Here is a 25913-nt window from a genome sequence, read left to right as displayed (position 1 = left end):
TTGGGAAAATGAAGAAAAAAAAATTATTTTCTTTTTTTTTCCCACAAAGTTGTCAATTTATAAGCTATTTCTAACACATAGCATGTACACAGCAAAAATTACACCCAAAAATTCATTCTGCTACTCCTTCCGAGTATGGCGATACCACATGTGTGAGACTTTTACACAGCCTGGCCACAAAAAGAGACTCCACGTCCAAGAAGCACATTCAGGCGTTCTAGGAGCATAAATACACATAAAACTTTCTTACTACCTATCACACTTTTCAAGGCCCTAGAGCACCAATACAATGGAAAAGTCCACAAAATGACCCCATTTTGGAAAGCAAACACTCCAACGTATATTCTATGAGGCATTATGGGTCGTTTGAACATATTTTTTTCCACAGGTTTTTGGAAAATGTGGGAAAAAAATGAAAACTTTTTTTTACACAAAGTTGTCAATTTATAGGATATTCCTAACACATAGCATGTACACAGCAAAAATGACACCCCAAAATACATTCTGCCACTCCTCCTGAGTATGGCAATACCACATGTGTGAGACTTTTTCACAGCCTAGCCATATAGAGGGGCCTAAACATCCAAGGCGCACCATCATGCATCCTAGCCACTTGCCTAGGCCTATTTTTGACATTTGGTGTTTACAAGCTAAAATCAGTTGTTTTGCTAGAAAACTGCTTAGAACCCCCAAACATTATATATTTTTTTTTAGCAGAGACCCTAGAGAATAAAATGGAGATTATTGCAATATTTTTTATCACACCGTATTTGCGCAGCGGTCTTCCAAACGCAATTTTTTTGGAAAAAATTCACTTTTTTTAATTAAAAAATAAGAAACCAGTAAAGTTAGCCCAATTTTTTTCCATAATGTGAAAGATAATGTTACGCCGAGTAAATAGATACCCAACATGTCATGTTTCAAAATTGCCCACGCTCACGGAATGGCGACAAACTTTGGTACTTAAAAATCCCCATAGGCGACAATTTAAAAATTTCTACAGGTTGCCATCTTTGAGTTACAGAGGAGGTCTAGGGCTCAAATTATTCCCCTTGCTCTAACGATCGCAGCGATACCTCACATGTGTGGTTTGAACACCGTTTACATATGTGGGTGGGGTTTCTGTATGCGTTCGCTTCTGCGCGCGAGCTCACGGGGACAGGGCGCTTTAATTTTTTTTTTTCTTTTTTTTTACTATTTATTTTATTTATTATTTTTTATTTTTACACCGTTTAAAAAAAAAAAAAATGTATCATTTTTATTTCTATTAAAACGAATGTAAACATTCCTCGTAATAGAAATAGGCACGACAGGACCTCTTTTTTGTGAGATCTGGGGTCAAAAAGTCCTCAGATCTCACAAGTACACTAAAAGATAGAAAAAAAAAAAAATTATTATATAAAATGAAAAAAAAAAAAAAAAAAAAGGACCTTTAAACCGGTTGCTAGGCAACAACATTTTCCGTAGCTCCGGTCCTCCAAGACCATAGAGTCAAGTGAGGGCAAGCTTGCCCTCACTCGACATCCTGTCTGTGAGGATCTGGGACCGGATCGTTTTCCCCGCTGCCGGCGGGTCCGGTAAGCGGGGAAAAGGACCGGAACGTGGCGGGAGGGGGCGCCTCTTCCGCCATCCCAGGAAGGGTGATCCCACGGCGAATCCGCCGCTGGGACCACCCTTATCGGAAAGCCAACCGTCCACCGTTTAAAAAAATACCAGGGTTATGGCAGCTATCTGCTGCCATAACACCGGTATTTAGTTTTAAACGGAGGACGTATATAAACCTTTTTGGACTTGGACATGGTGGCTGTATGAAGGGTGACAGGTACTCGGGTACTTTGTTGGGCAGGTGACAGGTACTCTGGTACTGATGAGCAGGTGGCAGGTACTCGGGTACTCCGATAGGCAGGTGACAGGTACTCGGATACTCTGATGGGCAGGTGACAGGCAGGTAATAAGTACTGATGAGTAGTACTGATACTGATAGGTGATACTGTACTGATGGGTACTGATGAACAGTACTGATACGTGATAGGTACTGATGAGTACTGATGAGTAGTGATGGGTACTGATGAGCAGGCGGCAAGTACTCGGGTACTTCAGGCGTCAGGTACTCTGATGAGCAGGTGGAAGGTACTCGGGTACTCTGATGACGGGTACTCCGTTGACAGGTACTCAAAGTACCCGAGTACCTGTCATCAGAGTACCCGAGTACCTGTCATCAGAGTACCCGAGTACCCGTCATCAGAGTACCCGAGTACCCGTCATCAGAGTACCCGACAGTGTTAATTTTGGCAGCAAATTTCAATTTAGTTTTAGTCTTAGGACTAAAATGGCATTTTAGTTTTAGTCCTATTTTAGTCTTCTGCAAGTGTTTTAGTTTTAGTCGTATTTAGTCGACTAAAATTCCAGTATATTTTAGTCGACTAAAATGTAGGGCGTTTTAGTAAAATGTAACTCATTTTAGTCATCTATAATCAAATGGGTGTAGTTCAATTGTAATTTGTAATGCATTATTTAAGCATTTCTCTACAATTTCCAAACTCATTATATACTACTGCTGGCCCTGGAGTGAAAAATCTAATATGTTATTATTTATGCTTTGAGAATGCACCAGTGTTAATTTTTGGCAGCAAATTTTGATTTAGTTTTAGTTATAGTCTTTTGACTAAAATGCCATTTTAGTTTTAGTCGTATTTTAGTCATCTGAATTGTGTTAGTCGACGAAAACGTTTTAGTCAGTTTTAGTCGACTAAATTAACACTGGTACCCGAGTACCCGTCATCAGAGTACCCGAGTACCCGTCATCAGAGTACCCGAGTACCCGTCATCAGAGTACCCGAGTATCCGTCATCAGAGTACCCGAGTACCCGTCATCAGAGTACCCGAGTACCCGTCATCAGAGTACCCGAGTACCTGTCATCAGAGTACCCGAGTATCCGTCATCAGAGTACCTGCGTACCCGTCATCAGAGTACCCGAGTACCTGTCATCAGAGTACCCGAGTACCTGTCATCAGAGTACCCGAATACCTGTCACCAGCCCATCAGAGTACCCGAGTACCTGTCATCAGAGTACCTGATGGGCTGGTGACAGGTACTCGGGTACTTTGATGGGCTAGTGACAGGTGCTCTTTATTGGGGGGGGGGCAATCAGTGTGTTTGGGGTGCACTATGATTGGTAACTAGCTGTTACCACAATCTTCCTCACACAGGATCAGTGTGTGAGGAGGAGAACACGGTGACAGCTAGTTACCGTGTTCTCTGTTGACATTTGTGACCGGCTGTGATTGGACACAGCCGGTCACGTGGTAAAGAGCCAATTTCATTGGCTCTTTACCTAGATCGGGGATCGACTCTGTCCGAGGGACGAGCCTCGTCCCCGATCGCTGCTCTGCGCGCCCCCGGGGGCGCGCATTGCAGAGAGAACGAGCGGCTCGTGCTGGAGCCACTCATGTGATCGGCTGTGATTGACACAGCCGATCACGTGGTAAACAGCCAATTTCAATTTCCTGTACCTCTGTATGGATATAAACCTGGGGGAGAGTTTATTTTCTTAAACAGTAGTTAAACTGCCCTCATTTACAGAGCAAGTTCATCCCTTTGGTCTAAAAGAACCAAAATGATACTTTGTTTATGGTCATCTCTAAGGCTGCATTCACATGTCAGCTTATAATCGCGGGCAGAACCGCTGCGGTTCCGCCCGCGATTCGGAGATTTATTGCAAATCGCGGGACGCCTAGCGTTGCCCGTTGATTTACAATAGCCCCCCAAACGCCGAGCGATGTTGCCGCGATTTACGCCCGCCGAATCGCGGCAACATCGCGCAAACAAAATCGCGGGACGCAATACGTTCCAAAGAAGCTCTTGTACTTTTTTGGAGCGTATTGCGTCCCGCGATTTTGTTTGCGCGATGTTGCCGCGATTCGGCGGGCGTAAATCGCGGCAACATCGCTCGGCGTTTGGGGGGCTATTGCAAATCAACGGGCAACGCTAGGCGTCCCACGATTTGCAATAAATCTCGGAACCGCGGCGGTTCTGCCCGCGATCATATGCTGACATGTGAATGCAGCCTAAGAGTTGAGAAATGGTAATAAACATTTTTTTTTTTACAGCCATGTGTGAGCAGAGAAGGGCTCGGCAATGTATGAATCATGAAAATGCTGGATTAAGAACGAGAGGGGAGGTTTAATTGAGATTTTTAAATGATTAATCATGCAGCTCTAAAAAGCAGCAAAAGTTTAAATAGAATAAGGTTTCTTGAGATAAAATACCTGTTCATGAGAAACAGAGGCTTTCAATAACTAATGGCCTGAATACACGATTAGAATATCGCCCGATCATTCGACCACCGACTTTTGAAAAAGTATTTGTTGGTCGAAAATGTTGCCAACATACACGGTCCGAATGTTGGCCGACCGTCGCCCACCGACCATCAAAACAGTCGAATCGAAAAATATTTCCGGGCATGAGTGATGAGGTTATACAGATTTCAAATGAATGACCTCAACGCCAACGTATAGAATATCTTTCATTCGTAAACGAGACAACAGAATTTTTCGGGTTTTTCAAACGGTATTTTTTGATGGCTGGGCATTAACGAGTAGAATATCGGACGATCGCTAGCTGAACGGAAATTTTCGGCCGATTTTCTTATGTATTCGGGTCATTAACCACTTAAGCCCCGGAAGATTTTACCCCCTTCCTGACCAGGGGGTATTTTGCGATTCGGCACTGCATGACTTTAACGGACAATTTGACGCTGTACCTAAACGAATTTGACGTCCTTTTTTTCCCACAAACAGAGCTTTCTTTTGGTGATATTTGATCACCTGTGCGATTTTTTGATCATGCGCTATAATAAAAAAAAAAAAAAAAAAAAAGCGACAATTTTGCAAAAATAATTTTTCACATTTTTTTTTATATCAAGTTCCCCAAAAAAAAATGTAAAAATCAAATTTTTTTTTAATTTTTGGCCAGTTTGTTTTCTGCTACCTATGTTTGGTTAAAAAAAAAAAAAAAAATCACAATAAGCGTATTTTGATTGGTTTGCGCAAAAGTTAGCGCGTTTACTAACAAAGGGAAAGATTTTTGTCATTTTTGTTGTTTTTTTTTTTTTAACGCGTAATGGCGGCGATCTGCGATTTTTTTTGCGGTACTGCGACATTGCGGCGGACAGATCGGACCCTTGACTGACATTTTTGACACTTTTGGGGTTACCAGTGACATTACTGCAGTAATCAGTGCTATACATATGCGCTGTTACAAATTACACTGGTAGTGAAGGGGTTATCTTTATTTGAGAGGGAGGGGCTGTGTGTGTCCCTAGGGGCGTGATTCTAACTGTGATTGGCTGTCTGTTGAGCTGTAGAAACAGTGATCAACGGTCCTACATATTAGAACCGTATGTTCAGTGTTTCTACACAGGGGAGAATGACAGGCGGCTTGTTTACATTAGCCATCTGACTTTCTCCCTCTGCAGCGGTGATCGCAGAGTGACCGGCGGACGCGATCGGGTCCGCCGGTCACACGCGCGGGGGGGTCCGTGACCATGCGCGCTCGCTCCCTAGACCCTCACAGGCTAGCGACTTAGACCTACGTCACTTTGCCTGTGAGGGGCTGACTGCCGATGTAGATAGTCGTTAGGCAGTCAGCAAGTGGTTAAAGGGACATTTATAAGCAAACTGACTTTAGTAGCAAAGTACGCCTTACTGGAACAAGTCTGTTTTTACAAATGTTTGACCACATATGTTCTAGCACCCGTTAATTTAACGGGCTTAATGTCTAGTAATAATAATAATATTGCACTGCAGCACTAAGAAGAAAAGCTGAAATAATCCTGCCTGACAGGCAGGAGACTCTTCACTGAGGAAACCTTTCTTACTGATGTGTACAGCACTGGAATCCCTCCTAATAGACTTGCTATTCCAATTCAGCACACAGGCAGCCCTTGGTTGTATAATACAGAGCCCTCACGGCTTCCGTACAGAGCACAGCACTGCCCCCAATACTCCCCGTCCCCCGGACACTGACATTACCTGACCCACGGAGCACTCTGCTTATCTCCAGCACTCTCATGTTCCAAAACAAAACTCCTATAGACCCCCGGACCCCTGCTCTTCACACCTATTGGGCGTTGCCTCTGTCAATAACAGAGCTTACTGCCCTGATTGGTCTTTGGTCTCCAAAAGAATCTTCCTGCCGGAGATAACGGAAGTGACGTGTTCGGTGTGACCTGTACTGTGTGTGTACTGCCCCTGTTCCGTGAGAATTACCTACCCGTGAGAAAAACCTACCCCTCGTCACTTCCGGTACTCGGCACTGTATGTAATGCAGCGGGTACATTAAAACAGCTGGGCTGCAATACAAATCATCTCCGCTCCTGTCACTGTCACTTCCCTGATCTCGGATAGTAAATATAAAAGCGGCAGCGGCTGTATGAAAACATAAATCACTGAGCCGAAAGCCGCTTTTATATTTACTTGCCGAGAGCAGGGAAGTGACCGGGACAGGAGCGGAGATGATTCGTATTGCCGCACAGCTGTTTTATGTAAGCGCCGCGTCGGTAGGTTTTTCTCACGGTACACCGTGATCGTTTCATACTAGTGCGCTTGCGCACTAGTAAGCTCCTCTGTTCTTCCATCACGTATCCGGGGCTCTGAGCATGCGCAGTGCTGCGCTGCTCAGCTCTTTCTGGCCGGAAGTGACGAGGGGTAGGTAATTCTCACGGGGTAGGTAATTCTCACGGAACACCCCCACTGCACATATACGTCACAGCTCTGTGTATATATAATACAGCTATAATACACAGATTATTTGTTTTTATTGTTTATGCCAAAATGACAAGTTATTGACATCATTTCTACCACTGAATGTGATCATAAACCAATGAATATGAGTTTGTAAATTCCATAATTTACAATCTCATATTCATTGGTTTATGATCACATAAGACCAGAAGGTTTTACCCCCTTTAATGACCAGGCCATTTTTTGCGATTCAGCACTGCGTAACTTTAACTGGCAATTGCGCGGTCGTGCGACGCTGTACCCAAATAAAATTGATGTCCCTTTTTTCCCCCACAAATAGAGCTTTCTTTTGGTGGTATTTGATCACTTTTGCAGTTATTTTTTGCGTTATAAACAAAAAAAGAGCGACAATTCTGAAAAAAATATATATATTTTTTACTTTCTGCTTTATAACATTCCCAATAAAAAATCTGATTTTTTTTCATCATTTTAGGCCAATTTGCATTCTGCTACATGTTTTTGGTAAAAAAAAAAATCCCGATAAGTGTATATTGGTTGGTTTGCACAAAAGTTTTTGTGTCTACAAACTATAGGGAAAGATTTCTGTCATTTTTATTTATTTCTTTTTTTACTAGTAATGGCAGCGATTAGCATTTTTTAGCGGGACTGCGACATTGTGGCGGACAGATCTGACCCCTAACTGACATTTTTTGACTCTTTTGGGGGGACCAGTGACATTACTACAGTAATCAGTGCTAACAATATGCACTGTTACTGTAATAATGACACTGGCATGGAAGGGGTTAACACCAGGGGCGACCAAAGGGTTAAATGTGTCCCTAGGGGGTGCTTTCTAACTGTGTGGGGGTTGGGCTTTCTGCATGAACACAGAGACCTGTGTTCCTAAATAGGAGGAACACAGGATCCCTGTGTTCATTACTGACAGAACAGCGGTCTGCTGTGTTTGCGGCGACAGACCGCTGTTCTGTCTCCACGGGGGGTGCCTGGTGGACATCCCTGGCCGCCGGACCCGCTAATTGGCTCCCCCTGTAGCCAATAGGCCTGTGCCCCCACTAGCAGTCCCGGGAAGCGATGTACAGAGTCTTTGTTTCGCGGGACAGAGCCGACCTGCCGGCGGCTGGTAGGGCAAGTGGTTAAAGCGGTAGTAAGGCCCACTTTGTTATTTTTACCTACAGGTAAGCCTATAATAAGTCTTACCTGTAGGTAAAATGAATATCTCCTAAACCTGCACGGTTTAGGAGACATTCACCTTGCATGCAGCCAATGACGCTCTGCGTTCTGACGGTCCAGCATACAGTCCCGGATCTTCAGAGCTTCTTGCCAGATCCGAGGGCTCCGGTGTGCACATGCATGGGAGTGACGTCATCGCGGCTCTGGGCACTTACAACGCCGGAGCCTGCAATCCCGGAAGAAAGGACAGGAGAAGATGTCAGGCCCCCTCAGCGGTGACCAGGAGCCGCTAAAAGGGTTTCGTTCTAAGGTATTTCATAATGTGTTAGTATTATGGCATTGTTGGGGGTTTTTTCCCAGCAATTTACTACCGTTTTAAAAGTCAGGGACTGATATAAACTTAACCATTTTCTTACTTGGCACCTTCACCCCCTTTCTGCCCAGACCAATTTTCAGCTTTCAGTGCTGTCATACTTTGAATGACAATTGTGCAGTCATGCAACACTGTATCACAATTGATAGAAAAAAAAAAACGTTCTTTTGGTAGCATTTCATCACCACTTAGATTTCTTGCTAAATAAACGAAAAAAAAAGGTAAAGTTACGCCACCTGGTCACGCCCCGACGCGTTTCGTACTTCCGACTTCTTTACCGGGTGTGACCAGGTGGCGTAACTTTACCTGTGTACGAGGAGCTTGGACACCCGGAAGGCGCGCGATCCACGGCGTGGAGTCTGGATACGGGTCCCGAAGGGTGCACACCTCCTCATGCTGTTATATGCAGATGTTTTACTGGATACATGTGAGTGCATTACTTGTCTTTTGTGCATAATAAAGTGGTTAAAACGTTATCACACTAGTGGAGCACTGTTTTTCCCCTACATATTGCTGAGCTCGTCTGAGCAGTTGTCGCTGTGCCTAGTGTGGATCCTTGAGTGATGGTTTTACATCAGGCTTGTTTGCTCAGTCACGAGAGTAACTGAGCCAGTGGAGCTGGTGAGTTTGCATTGCTTCTCCCTCTTCGAGCACGGTGGTGGCGGTTGTGGTGATCCATTATACCTACACACAGTTATCAACATCCCAGGAATAATGATTGTGGACTGATTACCATTATTATTTCTGCTGTTTTGGTGAAATCTATACTGCCTGCACTCAGACTGTTTGTACACTAAGCAGTCATGGCTATAGACTATTAGATGGTGATGATTTGCCACCATTTTGCGCTACTGGAATATAATATTTTATTATTTATTTAATTTGTATGTATTCCATTGTCCATATTATTCTCTTTAAGTAGCAGCATTGTATATTATACAACCTATAGATACGTGTCCTCATTGAGCGTTTGGTTGCTTACTCTAGGTATCGTGTTTTTTTGTAAGCTCTTTGTAAGCTTTTTATATATAGTGTGTGACATAGTCAATCACTCTATTGGAGGGGTCCCAGGTGTAAGGGGCGAGTGGAGACCCTAAGGTAAGAGTTGGGGACACTGATATAAAGGTCCCCCCTTAAATTAGTGTCCTCACTCCTCTCTTACATCAGTGAACCCATTTACCTTAGTGTATTTACTCTGCAGACTCTGGTGTAAAGGGGAACTCTGGTGTAAGAGGTTCTCTGGTCACCAGAGGTCACTTGCGATCGTCGGTGGAGAGGGAGAAAGGCAAGCGGCTAATGTAAACAAGCCGCCTGTCATTCTCCCCTGTGTAGAAATAGTGATCATATGGTTCTACTATGTAGGACCGTTGATCACTGTTCCTACACCTCAAGCCACAGCCAATCACAGTTAGAATCACGCCCCTAGGGACACACATAGCCCCTCCCTCGCAAAAAAGTTAACCCCTTCACTGCCAGTGTAATTTTACAGTAACAGTGCATATTTATAGCACTGATTACTATAGTAATGTCACTGGTAACCCCAAAAATGTCAGTCAAGGGTCCGATCTGCCCGCCGCAATGTCGCAGTACCGCAAAAAAAAAAAAAAAAAAAAAAATCGCAGATTGCCGCCTTTACGCGTTAAAAAAAAAAAACAACAAAAATGACAAAAATCTTTCCCTTTGTTAGTAAACGCGATAACTTTTGCGCAAACCAATAAAAATACACTTTTTGCGATTTTTTTTACCAAACATATGTAGCATAAAACAAATTGGCTGAAAATGTTAAAAAATTTTGATTTTTACATTTTTTTGGGGGGAATTTCATATAAAAAATGTGAAAAATATTGTTATTTTTGCAAAATTGACGCTTTTTTTTTGTTTATAGCGCATGATCAAAAAATCTCACAGGTGATCAAATACCACCAAAAGAAAGCTCTGTTTGTGGGAAAAAAAAGGACGTCAAATTCGTTTAGGTACAGCGTCGCACAACTGCGCAATTGTCCGTTAAAGTCACGCAGTGCCGAATCGCAAAATAGACCCTGGTCAGGAAGGGGGTAAAATCTTCCGGGGCTTAAGTGGTTAAATAAACACGATACCAAATCGCAAAAAACGGCCTGGTCATTAAGGGGCAAATTCTTTCCGGTCCAGAAGTGGTTAAAAGTGTTCCTTTAATTTTTTTTTTAAAGTGCATGTATACTCAGTGTATTTCGATTTTGTATATACATTTGGTTATATAGTGCTGTATATAAAAAATATAAAAAAAAAAAAAAAAAAAAAAAAAAAAAAAAGAAGGAAGGAAGAAGGATAGCCCTATATACGTTATCATTAAAAGGTTTTTTTTTTTTTCTTATACGGCTATTTTTGGGTATGAATGTATTAGTGTTTTTTTTTTTTTTTTAGTTTAGTGTGAAGTGTAAAGAATATTTTATCTTGGTTTTTAAAGGAGGAATATTATTTTGCATCTAGGTGTTTGCCATTTCTATTGCTGATACAATTGATTGCTTCAGTGGAGACAACCTAAGCCAGCAGCTGCAATGTGATTGTGGAGCCTGGTCTTGCCTGGAGTGGCACATAAAAAATAAAATTGACATTGAATGGATTCTCTATTTCCTGTTGTTTCACACTAGTGCTCTGTATTGGTGGCCACATAGGACAAGTATTTTTGCATAGCAAATGCATCACAACAAGCTGCAAAGAATAGAAATAGCATACAAAAAAACAAAAAGCGAAAAAAAAAAATTTCAACATCTGTACAAAAATGCATTGTAGCTCAGCGCAATTTAAACACATATGCTATAAACAAGAACTGTATTAATTCATCCTGAGAGCTATGAGATTTTTCACTGCATAAAAAACCTGCAGACTGATACACTGTAATCAATTCTAATGGACAACCTGGACTGCCTATTCCAATGCAGGGCAGCCCAGGAAGCACATTGACCTATCACACAGACAGTCCCTAGTTGTATAACACTGAGTCCCTAGTTGTATAACACTGAGTCTTCGCAGCTTCTTTACATAACACTGTACTGCCCCAATGTTCCCAGTCTCCAGACTATGACAAGTATATAGGAGCATTGTGTATATAGACATTACCTGACACACGCAGGACCCTGCTTATCTCCAGCACCCTCATTTTCCAATACAAAACTCCTCTGCAGTGTCTGCACACTGGACTCTGACTCTTTACTCCTATTGGTTGTTGCCGCTGTCAATCACTGAGCTTTCTGTCCTGCATTCCATACATAACAGGAAGTCACATGGTCTGTGTGATCTTTGATGCACTTAGTGTGTCTGTACTGTGTGAAGTTATGTATACTGTCTGCACCCACTGCAATGATTTTCCTAGAAGACACAGCTCTCTGTACACCAGGGGTCTCTGTACCAAACCGTACCGAACCATTCTAACCCGTACCATGCGGTACCATGCAGCGGAAAAGCACCAAACCGATCCAAACCATGCAGTGGAAAAGCGCCAAAACTGGCCGCCCTCCAGCTGTTGCAGAACTTCAATTCCCATGAGGCATTGCAAGGCTGACAGTTACAAGCATTCCTCCCATAGGCATAGACATGATGGGACTTGTAGTTCTGCCACAGCAAGAGGGCCACCAGTTTGCGACCCCTGGTGTACACGGTTCCCCAAAATACCTACAATACTTAGCTGACTTTTTGGCATATATGTTTTTATTAGTTATTCGATAAATAAAAATAAGTCAGAACATCCATACAAACTCAATCCATCCAAAACCGAGCTTATCATTTTTCCTCCACCACGTGCCCCTTCCCCTGATTTCTCCGTCAATATCAATGGCATTACCATCAGCCCATCCCCACATGCCAAGGACTTAGGTGTTGTCCTGGACTCTGAACTTTCCTTCAAACCCCACATCCAATCGCTGTCCAAATCTTGCCGCCTCAGCCTCCGCAACATCTCCAAAATACGCCCCTGTCCATGGGCATCCGCAAGTAGGGGTAAGGGGGGGAAATGCCCCCCCCCTGGAATCTCAACTTCCCCCTTTAAAGTGATTGTTAAGCCACTTTATACCATCCTGTCTGTTCTTTTTAATAATCCTGTTTGCCCCAGAGTCTGTGTTTTAAAAAAATAAGCCATTCTTTACAAGTTTTCAGAGGGCTGAGGCCGCTCATGTGACCCGTTGTCTCTCTCCTCTCTCCATCTGACAGCTGCCTGCAGTGGAGAGGACAGAGGAGGACAGGAGAACTATGGATGACAGAGGCATGTAAACTGACCACAGTGTCAGGGCTTAGTTGCCACTCGCCATGGTATACCGTGGTCAGTTTACAGAGGGGAGGACATAGCCAGGCAGGATCCGCCAGGTATTTTAGGTGGTAGAAGGGGCAAAATTACACAGCACAAGCACTGTGTTGTATAACATGCTTTAAGGGAACAGTATCATTTTTTTTTTTTTAGGTTAACAAATGCTTTAAAAATAAATGCTCCTGTTTGCTCTTTAAAAATAAATACTCAAAATAAGTATACAGAATAAGCCCCTCCCCTTCATGACATTGTTGAAAAAGGGGCAGAGCATTGGTGACCTTAAAATGTTGCCCCCCCCCCCCTGAAAAAAGTTCTGCGGACGCCCATGCCCCTGTCTAACCAAAGACACAACAAAGCTCCTAGTTCACTCCCTGGTCATCTCGCGCCTCGACTACTGCAATTCCCTTCTCGTTGGCATACCTCTACACAGGCTATCACTCCCTTCAATCCATCATGAATGCTGCCGCCAGACTCATCCACCTCACCAATCGCTCAGTGTCCGCTGCTCCTCTCTGTCAAGCCCTCCACTGGCTTCTGCTCACCCAACGAATTAAATTCAAAATACTAACAACATCTTACAAAGCAATCCACAGCTTAGCCCCCAGCTACATCACCAGCCTCGTCTCAAAATACCAACCTAATCACTCTCTTCGTTCCTCTCAAAACCTTCTGCTCTCTATCCCTCGTCACCTCTTCCCATGCTCGCCTCCAGGACTTTTCCAGAGCCTCTCCAATCCTATGGAACTCCTTACCCTTATCTGTCCGATTATCTCCCACTCTATTAGCTTTTAGGCGATCTCTGAAAACCCTCCTTTTCAGAGAAGCCTATCCTACCAATCCCTAACAAATGTACCTCCATTTTCTCCATCAACCCATCCCCCACAGTTATTGGCTTTTGTTTCACTTGACCCTCCCTTCTAGATTGTAAGCTCTAATGAGCAGGGCCCTCTACTTCCTCCTGTTTTGAACTGTATTGTAACTGTATTGTCTTCCCTCACATTGTAAAGCGCTGTAAAAAACTATTGGCGCTATATAATTCCTGTATAATAATAATAATAATACAATGAGTATGGGATCATATACCGTTGAATATAATATGAATACAGAGCAGTAGCAACTAAGGATGATCAAACTTTTGAAAAGTTCGGTTCGGCCAGAACATCCGAACTTCCCGAAAGTTCGGCCCGGATTTCAGAACCCCATTGAAATCAATGGGACCCGAACTTCGGTAATCAAAAAACACAATTTTTAAGCCCTAAAACCCAATAAATGCCCCTAAAAAGTACCTAGGGTTCTGGGTCATGCCCCATTAACTATTAATCACACAAAAAAAAGTTCTTAAAAATTGTCATTTTTGATAAAAAAGCCAATTATTGAAAAAATTAAAAAAAAAAAAAGAGATTTTTTGATTTTTACTTCGGATTTAGTATCTTGGGGGTCTAAAACGTGTACATGTGAAGTTTCAGCTCTGTAGCATGTCCAGAACCATACAAAAAAAAGATTGTTTGTATTAGAACACTTTCAGCTCAGGGGGTTGGCTTCTCTTCTCATAGTTACATAGTTACATAGTTAGTGAGGTTGAAAAAAGACATCAGTCCATCCAGTTCAACCTATGATGTGTGTGTGTGTTTGCTTTTAACCGTACATTGTATACCCCTGTATGTTGTGGTCTTTAAGGTGTCCATCTAATAGTTTTTTGAAACTATCAATGCTCCCTGCTGATACGACTGCTTGTGGAAGAGAATTCCACATCTTTACCGCTCTTACCGTGAAGAACCCCTTACGCACTTTAAGGTTAAACCGCCTTTCCTCAAGTTTTAGTGAGTGGCCACGTGTCTTATTGCATCTCCTTTCTCTGAATAGTTTGTTCCTTATGCTCGGGTCACCAGTACAGTATTTGTACATTGATATCATATCCCCCCTCAATCGTCTCTTCTCCAGAGAGAACAGGTTCAGTGCTTGTAGTCTTTCCTCATAGCTGATGTCCTCCATTCCCCTAATTATTTTTGTTGCCCTTCTCTGGACTTTCTCCAGTTCCAGCACATCCTTCCTGAGGACCGGTGCCCAGAACTGGACAGCATACTCCAGATGTGGCCGGACCAGAGTCTTGTAGAGTGGGAGAATAATCTCTTTATTTCTGGAGTGAATCCCCTTTTTTATACATCCCAGTATTCTGTTGGCTTTGCTTGCGGCGGCTTGGCATTGCATGCCACTGCCAAGCCTGTTGTCTACCAGTACCCCCAAGTCCTTTTCCATCCTAGACTCACCCAGAGGTTCCCCCCCTAGTGAGTAGCTTGCTTTCTGGTTTCTGGCCCCCAAGTGCATTACTTTACATTTTTCAACATTAAATCTCATCTGCCATGTAGTTGCCCACCCCGTTATTTTGTTCAGGTCCGCTTGCAAGGTTTCCACATCCTGCATAAAAGATATTGGCATGCCTAATTTAGTATCATCAGCAAATACTGAGATTGTACTGGATATCCCCTCCTCCAGATCATTTATGAATAAATTAAACAGGATTGGTCCCAGGACAGAACCCTGGGGGACCCCACTTTCCACACCCGCCCAATTCGAGTACTCCCCATTAACCACTTACCGCATACTAACGTAGGTCTACGTCGGTAAACTTTGCGGTAGTGTACCGGGATGATGCCTCTAGCTAGAGGCATCATCCCGGTACCGTGGTTTAGAGCCGACGGTTGGCTTTCCGTCGGTACCGACCGATGCGGCTCGGGAGCCGCTCGATCGGTACCCGGGGGGGCGGGAGGGGACGCCCCCCCCCCCTCCCGCCGCCTTCCGTGGCTTTGCCCGGGGCTCCCGTTCCACCGGGAGCCCCGAGCACCCAGCCGGCACATCCGCCGGCTGGATGGAGTCCCGATGAATGCCGGAAACGGCATCGATCGGGTCTCCGATGACGTAACCCGGAGGCGGCGTCCATGACGTCACTTCCGGGTTACTGTGCTGCAAAAGGCGGCAAATTTGAAAAACGGCTGTATGCAAAAATGCCGTTTTCGGCGTTTTGCATACAGGGAAGTGTAGTGGAGGGGTCTAGAGGGTTTTAGACCCTCGATCCCTCCATAAAGTGTACCTGTCACTACATATTGGTGTCACAAGGGATGTTTACATTGCTTGTGACAGCAATAAAAGTGATCAGATTTTTTTTTTTTTTTTAAACTTTAATAAAGTTAAAAAAATAAATAAAATAAATGGGAAAAAAAAAAAAAAAAAATTTAGCCGCCCCCGTCACCGTTAGCTCGCGCACAAAAAAAAACGTATACGGAAGTCGAGCCGCAAATGAAATCGCTGTTCAAACCACACATGTGAGGTATCGCCGCGATCGCCAGAGCGTGAGCAATAATTTAAAAAAAAGAGCTACACTCTAACTCAAAACTGGTAACCGTTAAATAAATTTAAAGCGTCGCAGATTGAGATCTCTATTGACCGTAGTTTGTCGTGATCCCACGGGGGGGGGCGCAATTTTAAACCGTAACATGTTGGGTATCTATTTACTCGGCGTGACATGTTCTTTCACAATATACAAAAAAAATGGGCTAACTTTACTGTTTAGTATTTTTTAAAATTAGTGAAATGTGATTTTTCAAAAATTTTCCAAAAAAATGGCGCTTTAAAGACCGCTGCGCAAATACCGCGTGATAAAAAATATTACAATGACCGACATTTTATTCTCCAGAGTCTTTGCTAAAAAAATATATATAATGTTTGGGGGTTCTAAGTAGTTTTCTAGGAAAAAATACTGATTTAAACTTGTAAACAAAAAGTGTCCGAAATAGGGCTGGGGCTTAAGTGGTTAATCACCACCCTCTGTACTCTCCCCTGGAGCCAGTTCTCTATCCAGGTACTCACCTTACGGTCCATACCTACCTTCCTTAGTTTGTACAGTAAGCGTTTGTGGGGAACGGTGTCAAAGGCCTTTGCAAAGTCCAGATACACCACATCCACAGGCTTACCTTTATCTAGGTGGCAGCTCACTTCATCGTAGAAGGTTAATAGATTGGTTTGGCACGAATGATTTTTCATGAATCCATGCTGATTACTACTTATAATACCGTTTTCATTACTAAAGTCTTGTATGTGGTCCCTTAACATCCCCTCCAAAATTTTGCAGACTACTGATGTTAGGCTGACCGGCCTATAGTTACCCGGCATATATCTCGGCCCCTTTTTAAATATTGGTACCACATTGGCTTTTTTCCAATCAGCTGGCACCATACCCGTCTGTAAACTATCCTTAAAGATCAAGAATAATGGTCTGGCAATCGCCTGGCTGAGCTCATTAAGAACCCTCGGGTGCAAGCCATCCGGTCCCGGGGATTTATTTATGTTAAGTTTCTCTAGTTTAGCTCTAAGTCTATCCTCTGTTAGCCATGGCGGCACTTCCTGAGGTGTATTATTTAGTTCGGCCTTACAAGCTAGGTTCGTGTAGCCCCCCGATTCCTTTGTGAAGACTGAAGAAAAGAAATTATTTAACACTTCCGCCTTTTCTCTGTCCTCAGTGGCCATATTTCCTTTGTCATCTTTTATGGGGCCAATGTGTTCTGACCTCACTTTCTCACTGTTTATATACTTAAAGAACTTCTTGGGGTTCTTTTTACTCTCCTCCGCTATATGTCTCTCGTGTTCTATTTTAGCCGCCCTGATTTCATCTTTACATTTCTTATTACACTCTTTATAATGCTTAAATGCTGCCAATGACCCCTCAGTCTTGTATTTTTTGAAGGCCTTTTCTTTAGCTCTAATATACATTTTTATGTTGGAGTTTAGCCACCCAGGGTTTAGTTTTGCTCTTTTAAATTTATTTCCCTGTGGAATGCACTGGCCCACCCCCTTGTTAAGTATGCTCTTGAAGCACTCCCATTTTTCCTCCGTGTTCATTGTTCCCAGGGTTCTATCCCATTTGATATTTTCTAGCAGCGAGCGCAGTTTAGGGAAATTGGCTCTTTTGAAATTCAGTGTCCTTATATTACCCTTGTGTTTCCTATTACTGTAATTAATACTGAAACCAATTGACCTATGGTCACTGTTTCCTAAGTTATCCCGTATTTCTATATCCGTGAGCAGGTCTGTATTGTTGGTAATCAATAAGTCAAGTACCGCATTGTTTCTTGTCGGTGCATTCACCATCTGACCCATGAAATTGTCCTGCAAAACATTTAGGAACTGCCGAGCCTTGGCTGAGTGCGCGGTTCCTTCTGCCCAGTCTATATCCGGATAATTAAAGTCCCCCATTATAATAACATTTCCCATCCTTGCTGCCAATCCTATCTGTAACATGAGGTCCGCCTCACCCTCCTCCCTCTGGTTGGGGGGCCTATAGCATACGCCCAATATTACCTTCCCCACCGTGCCTTCCCTTTGAAGCTCTACCCATAGGGATTCTGCCTCGTCCTTAGCTCCATTATTAATATCATCCCTCATATTTACCTGTATACTGTTCTTAATATACAAACATACCCCTCCCCCTTTTTTACCCTCTCTATCCCTGCGATAAAGGGAATACCCCTGAATGGTCGCCATCCAGTCATGAGAGCTGTCAAACCAAGTCTCAGTTATCCCCACAAAATCTAAGTCCCCCTCAAACATCAGCAGCTCCAGCTCTCCCATCTTGTTGGCCAGGCTTCTGGCATTGGTATACAAACCTCGAAATTTTGATCGGTTACATTTATCCTCATTTGATGTTTTTAGGCTGCTCTCTTGATTTTTCCCTGTACCCACCCTGGGTATAGGAGCTCCTTACACCCTACCGCTAATGCCCCCATTTCTGCCCTCTGAAACTTGCTTTCCACTGGCTAATTCTACATCTGTACCCTCGCCCCCATTCCCTAGTTTAAAAGCCCCTCTAATATATATTTATATACACACCTAGACATATATAGGTGTGATAGTAGCAGAAATATATGCTTGCGCTAATGAAATCATTTACACTAATATATTTCTGCTACTATCACACCTATATATGGCTAGGTGTCTATATACATATAATTATGTGTGTATATATACCACTATACACAAGTTCAGATGTTTTGCCTGCCTCAAAAGAACCCCAAAAAATGCCAAAAAAAAACGCTAGCGTCAAAAAAAAAATGCCCAGGTGTGTTTTTGCTGGCATTTTTTGGGGGTTTTTGGAGGCAGGCAAAACATCAGAACTTGTGCACAGTACCACTATACACAAGTTCAGATGTTTTTCCTGACTGCAAAGAACCCAAAAAAATGCCTTCTATTCTATTCTAGTACTTCACATGTGCACTTTTTAGACCCCCCAGATCTGAAATCTCTCTTTTTTTAAAAATGTTTTCAATAATTGGCTTTTTTATCAAAAATGACAATTTTTAAGAACTTTTTTTTTGTAGCATGTCCAGAACCATAAAAAAAAAGGATTGTTTGTATTAGAACACTTTCAGCTCAGGGGGTTGGCTACTCTTCTCGGTTTTCACACCTTGCCGGTTTAATAGAAGGCATTTTTTTGGGTTCTTTGCAGTCAGGAAAAACATCTGAACTTGTGTATAGTGGTACTGTGCACAAGTTCAGATGTTTTGCCTGCCTCCAAAAACCCCCAAAAAATGCCAGCAAAAACAGACCTGGGCATTTTTTTTTTGACGCTAGTGTTTTTTTTTGGCATTTTTTGGGGTTCTTTTGAGGCAGGCAAAACATCTGAACTTGTGTATAGTGGTATATATATACACACATAATTATATGTATATAGACACCTAGCCATATATAGGTGTGATAGTAGCAGAAATATATTACTGTAAATTATTTTATTAGCGCAAGCATATATTTCTGCTACTATCACACCTATATATGTCTAGGTGTGTATATAAATATATGTATGTGTGTATATACACCACTATACACAAGTTCAGATGTTTTGCCTGCCTCCAAAACCCCCCAAAAAATGCCAGCAAAAACACACCTGGGCATTTTTTTTTTTTTGACGCTAGCGGTTTTTTGGCATTTTTTTGGGTTCTTCTGAGGCAGGCAAAACATCTGAACTTGTGTATAGTGGTATATATACACACATAATTATATGTATATAGACACCTAGCATATTGGGTGTGATAGTAGCAGAAATATATTACTGTAAATGGTTTCATTAGCGCAAGCATATATTTCTGCTACTATCACACCTATATATGTCTAGGGGTATATATACAGACATATATGTGTATATATACCCCCTATACACATGTTCAGATGTCATGTCTGACATCAAACATGTCCTCAAAAAAGCACTGGCAGTGGCAGCCCCTGCAGCATGAAAAATGCTTGCCTGGTGAGAAGCCATATTCCTGTCCCGAAGCAACTCAGAGAAATGATCATTTCTCTATAGCGGTCACCCTGCTATGGAAGGGTTTTGTCACCCTTCCATAGCAGTCACTGTCAGTTAACCCTACACTACACTACGGTCCCCTTACACTTAACACTTTCCCTACAGAAACTAAATTTTTGAAGCTAACTTAAGTGTAAAGGAGCACTCTAACTACACTAGATATCCCTTTCCTCACACTAAAAATAGCTAAATGACACTTTGTAACACATTAGAACAGAACAGCATTCCACTCTCTTCCATGTCCCGTACAAGAATGCTGGGAATTTGGCGGGGGCGATCTTATATACTGGGGGGCGTATTCACTAATGATTGGTCTAGGGACCCCCTAGTCACTCCAATCACATTCCTAGCATTCTCCTGCTCCCTCAATTGGCTTTTGCTAATGGTTCTGGTCCAATCACGGGCTTTTAAAGCCCATTTCCTGAAGCATTGCATTTTGGTCGGTTCTGGTTGCCGAATTCCGAACTTTTTGGGCAAAAAGTTCTAAATTCGGCCGAACCTCGAACACCCAATGTTCGGGCCGAACCGATGGTGGACCCGAACCGTTCGATCATCCCTAGTAGCAACATTTTTGTGCTATAGTTCAATAATCTAGACCAGGGCTTCCCAAACTTTTTTGGGCCGAGACCCACTTCTGAATACAGTTATTTTTCGGATTCCACTTGCTTGTAGTTGAATATTGTAAAGCGCTACAGAATTTGTTGGCGCTATATAAATGCATGTAATAATAATGCATATTTTAAAGGGAGGGGGATGTTAAATTAAAAATTTCAATTCACTACTTTTCAATTTATTATTGAATACACTTGCCAGATGATCTAAGTGAGGGGTCAGAAACCTGTGGCATATAAGCGGAGTTGTAGGTTATCAGCACCCTCATAGACAGTATAAGGCAGGCAGGGGACAGAAATCAAGCACCCCAGGACAGTGATCAGCAGACTATATGGCACTCACCCTTCTTCCTCTCCCAGTGGTCCACAGTGAAGGTGAAGCCCCTGTTTGCCCTCTCCAGGGCCCAGCACACCTCACCCAGAGTCTCCATGATGAGGAGCTCTATGCTGGTTTTGGTGTCCTGGCTCTTCTCCTACAGATCCTCTACTGGGGTCACAGAAGCTGCCATGAACTCCTGACACTGCCTGGCCATCTGGTCCTCCTATGACACGGAGGCTGCCGTCTCTGCCCGCTATAGCTGAGAGAATCCCGCCGCCAGTCTAGCCACCACCGCTGCCGCCAGCAGGACAGAGGAGCTGGCTCTGCACCCCATGAACATATCCTACATAACAGCCCATATATGTACTCACTGATGCAAGTATCCTCCTCACGGGAAATGCAGACCAGCCTCCGTAAACGACATGGGCGGGGTCCTGAATTAATCGCAATTTGCCTGCTCTGGCTCTCTGTAATTTGCGCGGGCTCGCACAGCACAATTTAAGCGGGCCCGCTCCCAGTGATTTCCGGCTCAGCGCGACCCACTCATTTGCAGCTCGCGACCCACCAGTGGGTCCTGACCCACAGTTTGGGAACTCCTGATCTAGACTAAAGCATGCAGCCCCAGCTGAACGGTGTTGTCGTGTCTGTCATAGACACAGTATAGAAAACGGAGTACAGAGTACACCAGGTTGGGATCCCAAGGCAACACAAGACGTGGAATTTGGGGGGTTTAAATGAACAACTCTCTGAAGAAAATTGATGATAAGGGATTGTGAGGCAGGAGGAGAATGGATAAGGCAGAAATCAGTCCCTTTAGGTGGTTGTATACCTCAGTCATAAAATATGAACAAAGTATATCCCTCTATAGTGTGTACTTGTCTCAATCCAGAGCAATAATTGTCATTCTGTCTGCTGCTTCGCTCCCCTGCTATGTACATGAATCACTTCTAACAAATTTTCCTGACACCAAGAGAAAAAAGGTGACAGGGGAGGGACCTCCGGGGAATTGACAGCCTCAGCTCTGTTCCGTTGAGCTGTGTGGAGGGGGGTGTGTCCCTTCCCTCCAATCAGCTGTCAGAGCTCTCCTCACTGAGCTCTGCAGAGTGTAACTTCAGCTCTCCACCCCCTTTTTCTGAACTCTCAGACAAGCTTTATAATTCAGCATTTTAAACGGATGTAGAGATGAGAGGAATTGCAGATAAACAGGTGCAACTTACGTAGGAGGATTTGTTTCACCTCTGTGTATAACTATAGCCTTAGGCCAGTCATTTCACCAGGTATATGTGAGGGTTTAAAACCACTTTAAGAGTACTCAGGACCAGACGTAGGTCAAAACAACTAAAGAAAAACAAAAATATAAGTGGATAGAGTTAGAAATACCCTATCCTATCCTTCAAGAATTAAATTTCAACAACGATGTTGTTATAGCAGCGTTAAACCCAAAATCAAGCATTTATTATATTGCAGCATACAATTTCTTAGATGTGATGGCTAAATAGGCTTTCTTTCCTCTATTTTCATCTGGAGATCCAGTCAGTAAGTCTGTTGTTTTTCAAAAGAAGAAGCTCTCCAGCAGAATATTTCAGTTACAGAGATGATACAAACAATTTAACACTAACAGGGAATGATTAGCTTTTATTTATTCATGTAAAACCTTCACCCCAAAAGGAAAAAAAAACATGTTTGCTGTAACTGTTTATAAGGTATTAGTTGGAGTTTGTCTTCAATTTGTTAGTGTATTTAAATGTGCTAGTTTATCTAACACTCCCCCTCCCTCAGACTGGCAATACTGCTGTCCAAAGATGCTCATGTGCTACTTTATCCATTAAGCAGAATAGAATAGAGAACCTTGGGCCAGTAAATCTGGTCTGTTTAAAAGAGGCCAAGGCTCATCCACCAGAAGTTTGAGTATGTCTGTATACCACGTTTTTCTGGGCCAATTTGGTGCAATGAGAATTACCAGAACCCTTTCCTCCTCTGTCTTGCACTGCAGTTGAGGGGGGTCTTCATCAGAGGGAAGTCATAAATCAGCCTAAATTACAGTCAGGTCCATAAATATTGGGACATCAACACAATTTTAATATTTTTGGCTCTATACACCACCACAATGGATTTGAAATGAAACAAACAAGATGTGCTTTAACTGCAGACTTTCAGCTTTAATTTGAGGGTATTTACATCCAAATCAGGAGAAAAGTGTAGGAATTACAACAGTTTGTATATGTGCCTCCAGCTTTTAAGGGACAGATTAACAATCATAAATCAAACTTTCAATTTTTAATACTTGGTTGCAAATCCTTTGCAGTCAATTACAGCCTGAAGTCTGGAACGCATAGACATCACCAGACGCTGGGTTTCATCCCTGGTGATGCTCTGCCAGGCCTCTACTGCAACTGTCTTCATTTCCTGCTTGTTCTTGGGGCATTTTCCCTTCAGTTTTGTCTTCAGCAAGTGAAATGCATGCTCAATCGGATTCAGGTCAGGTGATTGACTTTGCCATTGCATAACATTCCACTTCTTTCCCTGAAAAAGCTCTTTGGTTGCTTTCGCAGTATGCTTCGGGTCATTGTCTATCTGCACTGTGAAGCACCGTCCAGTGAGTTCTGAAGCATTTGGCTGAATATGAGCAGATAATATTGCCCGAAACACTTCAGAATTCCTCCTGCTGCTTTTGTCAGCAGTCACATCATCAATAAATACAAGAAAACCAGTTCCATTGGCAGCCATACATGCCCACGCCATGACATTACCACCACCATGCTTCACTGATGAGGTGGTATGCTTTGGATCATGAGAAGTTCCTTCCCTTCTCCATGCTCTTCTCTTCCCATCACTCTGGTACAAGTTGATCTTGGTCTCATCTGTCCATAGGATGTTGGTCCAGAACTGTGAAGGCTTTTTTAGATGTTTTTGGCAAACTTTAATCTGGCCTTCCTATTTTTGAGGCTCACCAATGGTTTACATCTTGTGGTAAAACCCTCTCTATTCACTCTGGTGAAGTCTTCTCTTGATTTTTGACTTTGACACACATACACCTACCTCCTGGAGAGTGTTCTTGATCTGGCCAACTGTTGTGAAGGATGTTTTCTTCACCAGGGAAAGAATTCTCCGGTCATCCACCGCAGTTGTTTTCCGTGGTCTTCCGGGTCTTTTGGTGTTGCTGAGCTCACCGGTGCGTTCTTTCTTTTTAAGGATGTTCCAAACAGTTGATTTGGCCACATCTTATGTTTTGCTATCTCTCTAATGGGTTTGTTTTGTTTTTTCAGCCTAACGATGGCTTGCTTTACTGATAGTGACAGCTCTTTGGATCTCATATTGAGAGTTGGCAGCAACAGATTCCAAATGCAAACAGCAGACTTGAAATTAACTCTGGACCTTTTATCTGCTCCTTGTAAATGGGATAATGAGGGAATAACACACACCTGGCCATGGAACAGCTGAACAGCCAATTGTCCATTACTTTTGGTCCCTTAAAAAGTGGGAGGCACATATACAAACTGTTATAATTCCTACACCTTTCACCTGATTTGGATGTAAATACCCTCAAATTAAAGCTGGAAGTCTTCAGTTAAAGCACATCTTGTTTGTTTCATTTTAAATCCATTGTGGTGGTGTATAGAGCCAAAAAGATTAGAATTGTGTTGATGTCCCAATATTTATGGACCTGACTGTAAATCCAAGGAATCACTAGGTGAGGGATTCCCAAACTACGGCCTGCAGCTGTTGCAGAACTACACATCCCATGAGGCATTGTAAAACTCTGACATTCACATACATTACTAGGCATGGTGAGAATTGTAGTTCCTGATCAACTGGAGGGCTGTAGTTTGGGAATCCCTGCACTAGTATCTACATCAAGGGCCAGATCCTGGCTACAAATCTGTTCAGCTTGTTGAACCTGGAGAAGATCTCCACATTTGGCTTTTCCCACCTTTGACAGAGATTTTGAACAATTTTGTGGTGCAGAGACCATTCCCCCAGATCTATGCATTGGTGACTTAGGAAGTTCACATTGCAATTGTCCACTCCAGGCATCTGGACAGTCGAGAGACGTGGGATGTGAGACTCTACCCAGGAAAGAATCAGACTTGTTTCTCTTAGACAGCTTGACTTCTGGTGCCCCTTGATGGTTATGTAGGCCACAGCTGTGGCATTTTCTGATTGCACTTGCCTGGGTCACCCTGTAGAAGGGGGATTTAGTGTTGTAGAGTGAATCTGATGTCTCTCTGTTCCAAAAAGTTGATGGGAAGTCTTGACTCCTGTGAAGGCCAAGTCCCCTTTAGAGTTTTTAACTGGCATTCTTTGTCGCCAACTTCCTGGGTATGTGAAGGACATTTTTCCCAATTCCAGGGCAGAATTGGAGATCTATCACACCAGGAAGATCTTTGTCTGGCTTGAGAGAAGTATTGGGTGATCCAGGGATTGAAATAGCTTGTTCTACGTCGTTAGGATCTTGGATTTAGGAGGTCTAAAAACCCTGATGCGGAAGCAAACTGAGGGGTAATATATGGATCCGAGGTTCCACGTGTGTGACCATGGGGAGGTAACTTTCTCCTGAGGAAGTACAACTCTGGCTTGAACTGTGTACAAGATTAGCCCCAAGGACTCCAGACTGTGTGAGGGCTAGAGGGCAGAATCACATGACCGCTATGATTGGCTGTCACGGCGGTCATGTGGGCCGAAAACTCTTGATCGGGAGCTTTCAGGTAGGGGACGGTAAGGGTGCTGGGAGTGTGCAGTGGGCGCAGTCTCAGCACAGGTGTATGGTTACATAATGAGGTTGAAAAAAGAAACCAGTCCATCCAGTTCTACCTATGATGAATGTGTGTGTTGTTAAGTAATGTAATAGTTTTTTGAAACTATCAATGCTCCCTGCTGATACCACTGCTTGTGCAAGAGAATTCCACATCCTTACTGCTCTGACGGTTAAGAACCTGTTACGCAGTTTAAGGTTAAACTGCTTCTTTTATAATTTTAGTGAATGGCCACGTGTCTTTTTAAATTCCCTTTGGCTGAAAAGTTTGTTCCCTATGCTAGGGTCACCAGTACAG

General features: G+C 43.1%; 1 protein-coding gene across 1 annotated transcript in view; it reads right to left on the bottom strand.

The window, feature by feature from the left end:
* BCO2 (beta-carotene oxygenase 2) overlaps positions 1 to 25913 on the bottom strand; it is a 303719-nt gene that overhangs the window by 47823 nt on the left and 229983 nt on the right. The window contains exon 13 of the mRNA XM_082274647.1: positions 11400 to 11516. Coding sequence (XP_082130773.1) covers positions 11400 to 11516 — 117 coding nt within the window. The remainder of the gene's footprint in view (positions 1 to 11399; positions 11517 to 25913) is intronic.

This window comes from Pelophylax lessonae (genome assembly GCF_965119305.1).
Source record: "Pelophylax lessonae genome assembly, chromosome: 12".
NCBI classification, from domain to species: Eukaryota; Metazoa; Chordata; class Amphibia; order Anura; family Ranidae; genus Pelophylax; species Pelophylax lessonae.
Note: the sequence above shows the minus strand (reverse complement) of the source record. Positions and strands in the feature narration are given on the sequence as shown.